The following is a 13,582-nucleotide window of genomic DNA, read 5'->3' on the forward strand; positions in this document are numbered from 1 at the left end:
CCATTTTACCATGTACTGCACGTTGTTATTTTTCTCGTTATTTCCCTACGAACCAGAAATCTCATTCAAAAGCTTATTTATGCTTTGAAGCAAAAGGTGGATGGGTTTAATTTTTTTCCATGCTTACCTGGCAGTGTGTTGTAGTCATCAATGAGGAACATATGTTCACTGTCAGGATCAGAAGCAATGAGATTGAGCTCCCTCAGGAACTCAGCTTGCGTTGGGTCAGAGGTGTTGACGATTCCCAGAGCGTACATCTCAATATTCGCCACTTGAGCCTCACGTACTGCCATATCCAGCTTAACAGATTCTCTTTTATCCGTCTGTCCATCCGTAATGACGATGGCTACTTTTCTGACCCCGTTTCTGGCACTGTAAAACGCCTCTTGTGTGGCTTTGCGGATGGCGGTGCCAGTGTAGGTGCCTTCTCCCATGTAAGGCATGTTCCTGATTGCCTTCTTGACATCCTGCTTGGTCATATACCTGGCCAGGTTGAACTCCAGATGGACGTCTAAGCTGTAAAGAATTAGACCGATTCTCGTGGCATTACGACCCACAGTGACGCGGTCCACCAAAGCTGTGACAAAGTCCTTGATGATCTCAAAGTTTTCCGGGCCAACACTTTCAGAGCTGTCAATCACAAACACCAGCTCCATGGGCCTTTCCTTGCACTTAATACCACATCCTAGAAATATATGCAGTCATATCATGACACTGCTATTTCATGATCAAATTGTGTTTTGTCACAAGTGTAAAACTCACCACAAATCTCCTTAATCAGCTTGATTATGTCTTCCCTCTGAAATATAATTAAAAAAATGAATAAATGTGTTAATATGTACAGTGCATATGGTTGCATAGTTTTCCTAACACATTAATCAGCTTCATTACAGTATGTCTTCTCTTTGAAAAACATTAAAAAATACTTAATTTCCAAATATTTACCATGCATATGAATGCATAGCTTTCCTAAAATGAACTAATTAATCAGGTTGATTGTCTTCTTTTTGATAAAATGGCTGAAGTTGCTAATATTTACAATGCACATGGTTGTATAGTTTTCCTAAAATTAACATATTTATCAGCCTGATTATGTCTTCTCTCTGAAAAATCATAAAAATTGGTTTAACTTGCTAATATTTACAATGCATATGACTGCATAGCTTTCCTAAATTTAACTCATTAATATTTAACATGCATACGGTTGCATCATATTCTTAAAATCAACACATTTATCAGCCTCATTATGTCTTTTCTTCTTAAAATAGTTGAATAAAAAGACTAAATTTTCTGATATGTGCAACACATATCGTTACATAGTTTTCCTAAAATTAATTCTTTAATCAGCTTGATTGTTTTGTCTTTGATAAAACACTGAAACATGATTGAATTTGCCAGTATTTACAATGCAAAAAATTGCAGTCTTCTAAAAAAAATAACTCCTTAATGAGCTTGATTTTCTTCTCTCTAAAAAATCATAAAAATACTTAATTTGGTAATATTCACAATGCATATGGTTGCATACATTTCCTAATTGTAACTATTATTATTTAAAATACATACGATTGCATCATTTTTCTAATATTAACACATTCATCAGCCTAATTATGTCTTCTCTAATTAAAATAGTTGAACAAAAAAAACAGTTTTTATTCATATTTACAATACATGTGGTTGCATAGTTTTCCTTAATTCCCTAATCAGCTTGATTGTCTTCTTTTAGATAAAACACTGAAAAATTATTGAATTTGCCAATATTTCCAATGCATTTGGTTGCACACTTTTCCTAAATTTAACTAATTAATATTTACAGTGCATAAATTTGCATAGTTTTCCAAAAAATAACTCCTTAATCAGCTTAATATTCTTCTATCTGAAAAATAATATAAAAAAACTAATTTGCTAATATTTACAGTGCATATGGTTGCATGCTTTTCCTATATATAACTGATTAATATTTAAAATACATACGGTTGCAACGTTTCCCTAAAATGAACATATTCATCAGTCTGTTTATATGTTTTTGGTGAAAAATAATTAAATGATGACTGAATTTTCTAATATTTACAATGTATAATTTTCCTTGATTGTCTTCTCTTTGATAAAAGACTGAAAAATGACTGAAATGCTTATGGTTGTATAGTTTTCTTAAAATTAACTCCTTTACATTCTCTAAAAAAATCATTAATAAAGTACCTAATTTGCTAATTTTTACAGTGCATATGATCGCTTAGTTTTCTTAAAATGTCCTCATTTTCTTCTCGTCAAAAAAACATTAAAATGACAGAATTTACAAATATTTACAATGCATACGATTGCATAATTTTTCTAAAATTAACTCCTTAATTAGCTTGATAATGTCTTCTCTCTGAAAAATCAATTACTACATTTTCTAATATTTACAATGCATTCGAATTAACACATTAATTTCTAAAAAAAAAAAAAAAAATCATTAAAAAATGACAGCATTTGTTAATATTTGCAAAGCATATGGTTGGTTAAAATACAATTGAAAAGATGCAAATATATTTGATCTTACGGTGAGCCCTTGTTCGCCTTTAAATCCTGGTCTTCCCTAAAAGAAGAGATGAAAACACTTATTAAACAAGTTGATGTACAATGTGATTTAGTATTCACATTTAAAACTCCGTCTGCTATTACACAAAAGATGCTTTATAGTCACTAAATGAACTCACAGCTAGTCCTGGCGTCCCTGGGTCACCCATGTCACCTTTTATTCCTTTGAAGCCCCTCTCGCCCTGCAAACCACGATCACCCTACAGGACAGAGAGATTTACACTTGAATTAAAGGGCACATATCTTATGTTTTAATTAATTATTTAATGTTTATTCCTGAAGTTGTTTTCAATTGGGCCGTTTTCTTGCTACTGTGCCTTTAAGACATCTATGTTCACGCACTCTACTCATATACTTATATATCTAAACCAAAGTCTCACCTTGGAGCCTGGAAGTCCCTCTCCTGAAGGGCCCCTCGGTCCTGTCACTCCCGGAGCCCCCTGATCACCCTGATGGATTTAACAAACAAGTTTATTTTCTTTCTTAAACCAGGTTATCATGACTTTACACAAAGCTACAGTACGTTCTAGTAGAACTGGGCGATATTTAGAAAATTAATGATTTTGCTGATAATATAAAATGACGACATAATCATTTTGTCTTTTTTTAATTTAAAGGGATACCCCCCCCCCCACCAAAAAAAAAAGAACATTCAGTCATTATTTATTCACCCTAGTGTCAGTCTAAACCTGTTTTTGGACAGGTTTTGACCCTGACTCTATATATTTTGCAGAACTCACAAGAAGTTTCAACAGTTTTGGTTTCCATTGACTTCTATTTTATAAACTACAATTGAAGTTAAAGGCAATCAAAATAGTTTGGTCACCAACATTCTTCAAAGTATATTTTTGTGTTCTGTATAAAAAAAAGAGTCATACAGGTTTGGAACGACGTGTGGGTGAATAAATAATGACAGAATCTTCATTTTTGGGTGAATTATCCATTAAAAAGCAATGTCTTTGAAGTACATTTTAAATTGTTAAAAAAAAAAGGACAATATTTGGCCGAGATACAACTATTTGAAAATCTGGAATCTGAGGGTGCAAAAAATAAACTAAAAAAATAAAAAAATAAATAAATAAATAAAAAATAAAAATAAACTTAAACTACTTCAGTATGTGTGAGGTTTAGAAACTGAGGTTTAGAAACGATGTGTGGCTGAATAAATAATGACAGATAAATAATTTTTGGTTGAATTATCCCTCAAAAAACTGTGCCTTGGTCATTTTTGAAATACATAAAAAAATAAAAAATAAAAAAAAGGACAATATTTGGCCGAGATACAAACTATTTAAAAATCTGGAATCAGAGGGTGCAAAAAAATCTAAATATTGAGAAAATCGCCTTTAAAGTTGTCCAAATGAAGTTCTTAGCAATGCATATTACTAATCAAAAATAAATTTTTGATATATTTTCGGTAGGAGCCAAATCATCACAATTAAAAGAGCCAAAGACTTAAACTACTTCAGTCTTTCATACACAAGTTTCACAATTTAAGTTGAATTATTCAAATAAATGAACTTTTCCACGACATTCTAATTTATTGATATGCACCTGTATATATTTTTTGTGTTCTGTAGAAAAACAAAGAGTCATACAGGTTTGGAACGACGTGTGTCTGAATAAATAATGACAGAATATTCATTTTGGGGTGAATTATCCCTTTAAAAACAGTGTATTGGTCATTTTTGAAGTAAATTTTAAATTGTTTGGTTGACATTATAAAAACAAAACACCTTTTTTTAAGCATAAATACAGAAATATCCAGACTAAATGTAACTTTGGACCACAAAACCAGTCATAAGGGTCTTTTTTTAAGGACAATATTTGGCTAAGATGCAACTATTTGAAAATGTGGAATCTGAGGGTGCAAAAAATCTAAATATGTGACCCTGGACCACAAAACCAGTCTTAAGTCGCTGGGATATATTTGTAGCAATAGCCAAAAATACATTGTATGGGTCAAAATTATTGATTTTTCGTTTATGCCAAAAATAATTAGGAAATTGAGTAAAGATCATGTTCCATGAAGATTTTTTGCAAAATTCCTACTATAAATATATCAAAATGTAATTTTTGACTAGTAATATGCATTGTTAAGAACTTAATTTGGAGAACTTTAAAGGTGATTTTCTCAGTATTTTGATTTTTTTTGCACCCTCAGATTCCAGATCTTCAATGCATACATCTCAGTTTTGTAAAATTTAACCTTATGACTGGTTTTGTGGTCCAGGGTCACATATTGAGAAAATCACCTTTAAAGTTGTCCAAATAAAGTTCTTAGCAATACTAATGAAAAATTAAGTTTTGATATATTTTCAGTAGGACATTTACAAAATATCTTCATAGAGCATGATCTTTACTTAATATCCTAATTATTTTTGGCATAAAAAATAAAAATGTATCATTTTGACCCATACAATGTATTTTTGGCTATGCATGCTACTTAAGACTCACTTAAGGTCACATATATATCATTTTTAGATACATTGCTTAACCCTATATTGCAGGTAGTAGATAGTTAACCTACTTTGGGTCCCTGAATGCCTTCCCCTGGGGGTCCTTGTGGTCCTGGAGGACCTGATCTCCCCATGTTGCCCTGAAACAGCAAGACAGCAGAATTAATTAGAGGTAGAACAGACTCAATCCCCACAGCAACACAGACAGACTCCCTGTGCATGCGGTTCAGAGCTCTTGTTCAGGGGTGTTTAGTATCACAGTCTCATTACTGTTGACAGGAAGATTCATAGAAGAGTTTATATCAGATGACATGAATATTAATCTTACCGGTGGTCCTGGCAGTCCTTCACCAGGTGGTCCTGGCAAACCAGGCAAACCTCTAAATCCAACATCTCCCTGAAATGAAAGTGAAGTTTTAGCAAAAGCACCATTTAGAATTATTCCTTGTATGCAGAATGTTTTCATATTCCTATCATTCATGTTCAACAGCCTTATGGGTGCATTTTAATGCTTTACTAATACTTCATACAAAGTAAGACAAGGCAAATATTTCCATGTCCAAGTGTGAAAATCAGAAATGACACTCATACATCATTAGAAATACAAGCTTTTGCCAGGTCCAAGTGTTAACTTCACCTTTGGTCCAGGAACACCAATGCCTTCAGGGCCGACCTCACCTGGTGGTCCTGGTAATCCAGGCAGACCCTGTATAAGATAAACACACATGCTCAGATGTGCAACAAACCTGATTAAGGGAACTATAATAAAAATAACTTAAGATTTTAGTGATGTTTTATGGAAATAGCTGGGATGTAAAATATTGCTTACCACTGGACCAGGGAATCCTTCACCTTTAGGCCCAAATGGTCCGGGTGGCCCTGGGTTACCTCGATCACCCTAAATGTGAGAAGGAAGGAATATCACTTTATATGCACTGGTCAAATGTTTAAATAATTAAGATTTTTTAATCATGTGATGCTGAGGACGTGAGAAATGATGCTGAAAATTCAGCTTTGCATCACCAGAATAAATTACATTTTAGAATATATTCAAATAGTAATCAGCTATTTAAATTAGAATTATATTTTACATTTTTATTTTTGGGAATTTTCTGATCAAATGTAGCCTTGGTGTGTATAAGAGAGTAGTTTCAAAAACAAAAAAATATGCCTATAAAAAAAGTTTGCTGTTTTATGATTAGCATAGTAAACGTAATTGCAGTATTTCACAACCATTACAAAACATTAAAAAATCTACACTGCCCATCAAACGTTTTTGAACAGTAAGATTTCTAGAAGTCTCTTTTGCTCTCCAAGCCTGCATTTATTTGATCCAAAGTATGGCAGAACAGTAAAAAATAAATAAATAATTTTACTAAAATATCTGTTTTCTATTTAAATATATATTTTAAAATGTAATTTATTCCTGTGATCAAATCTGAATTTTTAGCATCAATACCCCAGTCTTCTGTATCACATGATCCTTCAGAAATCATTCTAATATGCTGATTTGCAGCTCAAAAACATTTTATTAATATTATTATTAATAATATTTAAAACAGTTGAGAAAAAAATAGAAAGATCCAAAGATCATCATTTATCTTAAATAAAAAGCTTTTGTAACATTATACACTATATCATTCAAAAACTTGGAATTTTTTTTTCATTTTTGGGGAAATAAATTATGGAAATAAATACTTTTATTTAGCAAGGATGCTTTAAATTGATGAAAACTGATGATAAAGACATTTGTATTTCAGATAAATGCTGTTCTTTTCAAAGAAACCTAAAAAAACCGCTGTTTGCAACATAATAATAATTATAATAATTTTTTTGAGCAACAAATAAAAATATTAGAATGATATCTGAATGATCGTGTGACTGGAGTAATGATGCTGAAAATACAGCTTTGAAATCACAGGAATAAATTACTTTTTAAAATATATTCAAATAGAAAACAGTTATTTTAAATAGTAAAAATATTTCAAAGTTTTACTGTTTTTGTAGAACTTTGGATCAAATAAAGAAGAGACTTCTTTAAAAAACATTAAAAATCTGGTAGTGTATATATATTTCTTTTACTCTTTTTCTACAGGTCAAAAAGTTCCACCCACCTTTGGACCAGGCAAACCGTAACCAGTCTCTCCAATTGGTCCGGGAGGACCAGCGGGACCCACATCGCCCTGAAGGCACAAGGAGATGAGGTCATAGCATTACTTCTCTGTTTTATTGCTAAGTTGGCTATGATGAATGTTAAAGTAGAATTGTTCTGATTCATAGTGTTGGCAGTGGGCCATCAACACGATGACAGCTTGCCAGCCTGTAGGGAGTGGCACAGTTGTAGTAGCTTAGCTTTGTTACCTTTGCTCCTGCAAGAGCTCGTCCAGGTAATCCTGGCATGCCCAGCCTTCCTGGCGTACCTGGCTCCCCCTGAAAAACATCAGTGTAATGTTCCAGTGATGTAACTGCATCACTTATAAAACTATGTGAGAAACCACAGGCATTTATTGCACTGCTGCTTCAAACAATGAGCGGTTTTGTAAGCTTGGAGTCCCCACATTTCATCTTAATGTTTTCATTTAAATACTATTATATTTATATTTATTGTTTATTGTTTTCATGACTCCCTAGAGCACAACATTAAAGTTCCTTTCCTTTTCTCCCTACACTCTTTTGTATTTGCAAACATTTAAATATTTTAAAGTAAAAATACTCTCCTGTTTAAAAGTTTTGGTAAGATTTTTGTTTAAATGATCAAAATAAATATGTGACCCTGGACCACAAAACCAGTCTTAAGTCGCTGGGGTATATTTGTAGCAATAGCCAAAAATACATTGTATGGGTCAAAATTATTGATTTTTCTTTTATGTCAAAAATCATTAGGAAATTAAGTAAAGATCATGTTCCATGAAGATTTTTTGTAAAATTCCTACTATAAACCTATCAAAATGTAATTTTTGATTAGTAATATGCATTGATAAGAACTTAATTTGGACAACTTTAAAGGTGATTTTCTCAGTATTTTGATTTTTTGCACCCTTAGATTTCAGATTTTCAAATAGATGTATCTCGGCCAAATATTGTCCTATCCTAACAAACCATATATCAATAGAAAGCTTATTTCTTTGAGCTTTCATATGATGTATATATCTCAGTTTTGTAAAATTTAACCTTATGACTGGTTTTGTGGTCCAGGGTCACATATGATTAAATATGATCAAAATGAAAGTTAAAACAGTAATACTCTGAAATACTATTACAATTAAAAACAATTTCAGTAGTCTTTGATGAAGTTCAGCAAAAGAACAGCATTTATTTAAAATAGAAATCTTTGTAATATTATGAAGTCTTTACTATCACTTTTGATGAATTGAATGTGTCCTTGCTAAATAAAAGTATTAATTTCTTAAAAAAAAAATCGTACTGACACCAAACTTTTGAACACTAGTGTGTACTGTAGAATTTTTATATTTTATTTGTATTTTATACTTTTGTTTGTGTCATTTTCTAATTTTCAAATATACTACCAGTCAAACGTTTTTTAAAAGTAAGTTTTTAATGTTTTTAGTCTCTTCTGCAAACCAAGCCTGCATTTATTTGAGCCAAAATACTGCAAAAGCAGTAAAATTGTGAAATATTTGTACTATTTTAAATTTACTGCCTTCTATTTGAATGTATTTTAAAGTGTAATTTATTCCTGTGATTGAAGCTGAATTTTCAGCATCATTACTTCAGTCTTCAGTGTCACATGATCCTCCAGAAATTATTTAAATATGCTGATTTTCTGATCAAGAAACATTTTATTATTATTATCAATATTTAAAACAGCTGAGTACATTTTTTCCAGGATTTAAAAAAAAAAAATAGATCCAAAGATAAGCATTTATCTGAAATAAAAAGCTTTTGTAACATTATACACTATTTCAAGGATGCTTTAAATTGATCAAAAGTGATGATAAAGACATTTATAATGTTACAAATGATTTCTATTTCAGATAAATGCTGGTGAGCAGAAGAGACTTTTTTAATAACAGTAAAAATCATACTATCCAAACCCTTTTGATACCTTCAGTCAAAGTTTGTAATGCTGAAATTTGCTAACTTGGTTGCTTTAGTTCAGAGCTTATTTATTTAACTCATTATTTAAAACTTTTTGTAATCAAGAAAATGTACTTCCAGAACCAAGGTTGCACAAGGTTTCTTTAAATATTCTCACCTTTGGTCCCGATGGGCCACTTATGCCAAGAGGACCTGGCAACCCTCGAATGCCACGTTGGCCTTGATCTCCCTATTATGATGATAAATGCAGAATATCAGTCAACATATACTGAAGGTGATGATACTAAAGCCTTTTTTGACATCCACCATGATATGAATGAAGTATTGTACCTTCTCTCCTTGAGTGCCGATTCCTGCAGCCCCCTCAGGTCCCCTCAAACCTGCTGCCCCAGGCTCACCCTGTTGAAGAGAACACAATGCATTTAACATCCGATTAACTTACATATTTGTCTAGAGACATACCTAATCAGCATAACACTCAATCTTAATCACCAGTTCAGGCATCAGAAAGTTAAGTTACCTTTTGTCCTGGAGCTCCATCCTCCCCAGGAAGTCCAGGTACACCAGCCAGTCCAGATGAACCAGGTTCACCCTAAAGAAATAATAGCAGTACTCAGTACCACCTTTTAAGTTTTCATCATTTTTGAGCCTACACCACCCCCCTGGACACAAACCTTTGCTCCAGGTTCACCATGCCCTCTCTCTCCCGGGGCACCCATTTCTCCCGGTAAACCTTGTTCTCCCTAGAAACATGGAAAATAGTTAAAAAATCAAGCCAGGACAAATTTCCTATACCAGTTTGCCATTAATTATACTCTTTACTACCAACCTTGGGACCAGGGAAACCCTCTCCTGGTTGTCCTCTTCCTCCTGGAGGCCCCCTCGGACCCTCAACACCCTGATATTAAGAAGTAAATGAGAAAAAGTCCATATATGCATATCCATTTATGTACATTTTCTTAATTCTTTGTACCCTGTAAAAAAGTCAAGAGCAGTGGCTAAAGTATTCACACCCCTTAATTGTTTTTACAGTTTGTTATGTTGCTGCCTTATGTTAAACTACTTTAAATTATTTTTTTCTACATCAATCTACACTCCATACATCATAATGTCAAAGCAAAAAACAGGGTTTTACCATCCTTTGCAAATTTAATAAGAATTGTTTCTATGATTCTGTATTCATACCCTTATCTGAGACAGTTGAAATTTAGCTCAGAAGCATTCATATTGCTTGTAGATGTTACTACACTTTGAGTGAATTTAAAGGTTGTATCAGCGATTTCTAGCCTAAAACATAAAGTGTCAATTTCACCTGACCTTTCTTCACGATCCGCTCGCTGCCTGCCCCATAAATTGTCTGTGAAAAAACCGCGTCTCTCTGGTCAGCCTAGGGTCCGAGATATGCCAAAAAAACAATCGGCACTACCAACCTTTCCACACAAAAACAAACAGTGTTCCAACCAATCAGCGTCAGGGGTTTGGTGTTGTGGACTTTCCTACTGGTGCAGGGATGTGAGGGAGGCGGAGCGAAAGTCCACAACACCAAACCCCTGACGCTGATTGGTTGGAACACTGTTTGTTTTTGTGTGGAAAGGTTGGTAGTGCCGATTGTTTTTTTGGCATATCTCGGACCCTAGGCTGACCAGAGAGACGCGGTTTTTTCACAGACAATTTATGGGGCAGTCAGCGAGCGGATCGTGAAGAAAGGTCAGGTGAAATTGACACTTTATGTTTTAGGCTAGAAATCGCTGATACAACCTTTAACCTGTGGCAAATTCAGTTGAATGAGTATGATTTAGAAGGCACACACATCTTAATAATACATCGAACAGCTAAAAATGCATATTAGAGCAAAAGCCAGGTAAACAAAAAACTGCCTGTAGAGCTCATAGACAGGACCACATCAAGCCACACATCTTGGTAAGAGTTCAGAAAAAAGTCTGCTGCATTGAAGGTTCACAGACTTAATGGAAGAAGTTTGAAACAACCAGGACTCTTCCTAGAGCTGGCCTCTTGGCCGAACTGAGCAATTGATGGAGAAGAGCCTTGGCTAGAGTGGTGACCAAGAATCTGATGGTCACTTTAGTTGAGCTCCATGAACATATGTGGAGATAGGAGAAACCTACAGATGGACAAACATCACTACAACACTCCACCGATCTGGCAATTGATGCAGAAGAACCTTGGCTAGAGTGGTGACCAAGAACCTGATGGTCACTCTAGAGATAGGAGAAACCTACAAACATCACTGCAACAATCCTCTCCACAGTGAAGATAAATGAAAACACTCTTTAAACACGCATTTAAAGGACCCTCAGATTGTGAGAAACAAGATTCTCTCTGGTCTGATGAACCTCAATTCCTATCATCCAGGCACTGCTCATCAGCCTCATGTTGTGGGGCTGTTTTTCAGCTGTATGGACTGAGGGACATGTCAGAGTAAAAGAGAAGCTCAATGCACCAAATTATTGAGATAGCCTTAATAAAAACCCATTCAGAACCTCAGACTGGGCAGAAGGTTCACCTTCCAATGGGACAATGACCTTAAGCACACAGCAAGAGTGTCTTATAGACAACTCTGTCTCTATGTCCTTGAGTGGCCCAGCAAGAGCCTGGGCTTGAACCCAATCAAACATTTCTGGAGAAACCTGAAAATGTCATCAAAGCTGACAAAGCTTGAAAGGTGAGGAGGTGAGGCGAAGAATGACAGATAATCGCCAAATACTGATGTGCAAAACCTGTCATATCTTACCTAAAAAGACTCGAGGCTGAAAAGGTTGCCTAGTACTGAGTTAAGAGTATGAATACTTATGCAATGTACTTAGTTACTTTTTTTATTTTTAATACATTTACGAAGTTGTGACAATTCAGTTTTTTCTTTGTCATTATGGTGTATGGAGTGTGGATTGATGTTGAGGAAAAAAGTAATTTAAAACAGTTTAACATTAGGCAGCTACATAACAAAATGTGAAAATAATATAGGAGTATGAATACTTTTGCAAAACACTAAGTACACATAAGTTAAGGACAGACACTTCATATCACCTTTTCTCCCTGAATACCAAGCCCTGGGAGTCCAATCGGTCCTGGCAAACCTGGAGGCCCAAATTCACCCTGAAGACGCAATGAAGATGAATCAGTAATCAGAGTAATACATCTCTAAAATACCCTGAGATTTAATTTGCAGGAATAATAATCTGTCTATTTTGAGTTTAAGAAATGACTGGTGTTTTATTCAGTACTATAGGTGAGCAGAATTCTGCTCTGCTTCCCACAGTAAGTTGAGCTGTACCGCCCTCCAATCTGCTCTTTCACACCCTTTATTACCGTCCAATCAGTCCCTGGTGTTTAAATGGGAACTCAGGGCCAGTTTACATACTTCATTAAACCCTTTGTGTATCATTGATGGTGTGGTGGTGTGAATCCCATTCATGTGCTGATATATTTACAGCCCACCTTATCGCCTTTGATTCCAGCACCCGGCTGTCCTCTTGGTCCCTTCGGCCCCTCCAGACCCCGGTCCCCCTGTCAAACAAAAGAGGCGTAATCAGCCCATAGTCTCTGAAATGCTAACCCATTTGGATGCATTTACTGCATTGCATGTATTGTTTCTTCGTCTGTGGGATTTAGAAAACACCTGTTTTGGTTCGGTCTGTCTGAAGGTCAATTAGAGCAAAATCCAGGATTTGTTAAACTTGTTTTTTATTTAAATTGGAGTTGTGCTGCACTAGTTAATTTCAAACACCAATTAACAATAATTATTTGTTAAATCTTTCTTTTAATTTTTATTAGTTTTATTCTTATTTTATTTTGTTATATTTGTACTTTTTTTTATTTTACTTAATTTTAGTACTTCAACTTAATTCATTGTAATCTTCAGGTATAGTAATTTTGTTATTTGTTTTTATCATTTTTAATATATATTTTTTTTATTTAGAAATAATAAAAATGAATAAACATTTATTTGGTTGTAGTAATTTTAGTATATAAACATATTTACTAATTTTTGTTTGTTTTATAAGTTTAGTATTTATTTCAGCTTTATTTTAATTACAGAAAACGATTTTTTAGTTTTAGTTGCAGTTAACGATAACACTGCTTATTATTATTTTTTTATTGTCACATGCATTTAATTTGTAAATGTTAGCATAAAATAAACTGCAGATTAAAGAACTATGCTTTTAACATTTAATAGATATTTAGTTAATTTAACTTTATATTCAGTTAATTCCTGTAAATTATTTTAAACTGATTCAAAACTTGATTTGCATCATCATGAATACTGAATATCATCAGAAATCTAAAAATATTGAGATATAATTTAGTTTAGCTACTGGGTGAACTGAGACATGACTCAAGTTTCTTTCCTGTATTTTTAATTTACGATTACATTTCATGCACAGCTCTGACTTTGATGTAGACTGCTAACATTAGACAGATTACAAAGAGTCTTTATAGAGGTCAAAGAAAACGGATCCATTAAATTC

The 13,582-nt window shown here is 33.8% G+C and overlaps 1 protein-coding gene across 1 annotated transcript in view; it reads right to left on the reverse strand.

The window, feature by feature from the left end:
- The window catches only part of LOC141340204 (uncharacterized), a 152,585-nt gene that overhangs the window by 114,164 nt on the left and 24,839 nt on the right, over positions 1–13,582 (reverse strand). Inside the window, exons 18-35 of the mRNA XM_073845130.1 lie at positions 12,552–12,620; positions 12,141–12,209; positions 9,925–9,993; positions 9,770–9,838; positions 9,616–9,687; positions 9,426–9,494; positions 9,253–9,324; positions 7,398–7,466; positions 7,151–7,219; positions 5,866–5,934; positions 5,674–5,742; positions 5,365–5,433; positions 5,108–5,176; positions 2,958–3,026; positions 2,697–2,777; positions 2,540–2,575; positions 763–799; positions 128–685 (exon numbers count right to left, since the gene is read on the reverse strand). Coding sequence (XP_073701231.1) covers positions 128–685; positions 763–799; positions 2,540–2,575; positions 2,697–2,777; positions 2,958–3,026; positions 5,108–5,176; positions 5,365–5,433; positions 5,674–5,742; positions 5,866–5,934; positions 7,151–7,219; positions 7,398–7,466; positions 9,253–9,324; positions 9,426–9,494; positions 9,616–9,687; positions 9,770–9,838; positions 9,925–9,993; positions 12,141–12,209; positions 12,552–12,620 — 1,684 coding nt within the window. The remainder of the gene's footprint in view (positions 1–127; positions 686–762; positions 800–2,539; positions 2,576–2,696; positions 2,778–2,957; positions 3,027–5,107; positions 5,177–5,364; positions 5,434–5,673; positions 5,743–5,865; positions 5,935–7,150; positions 7,220–7,397; positions 7,467–9,252; positions 9,325–9,425; positions 9,495–9,615; positions 9,688–9,769; positions 9,839–9,924; positions 9,994–12,140; positions 12,210–12,551; positions 12,621–13,582) is intronic.

This window comes from Garra rufa, chromosome 8 (assembly GCF_049309525.1).
Source record: "Garra rufa chromosome 8, GarRuf1.0, whole genome shotgun sequence".
NCBI classification, from domain to species: Eukaryota; Metazoa; Chordata; class Actinopteri; order Cypriniformes; family Cyprinidae; genus Garra; species Garra rufa.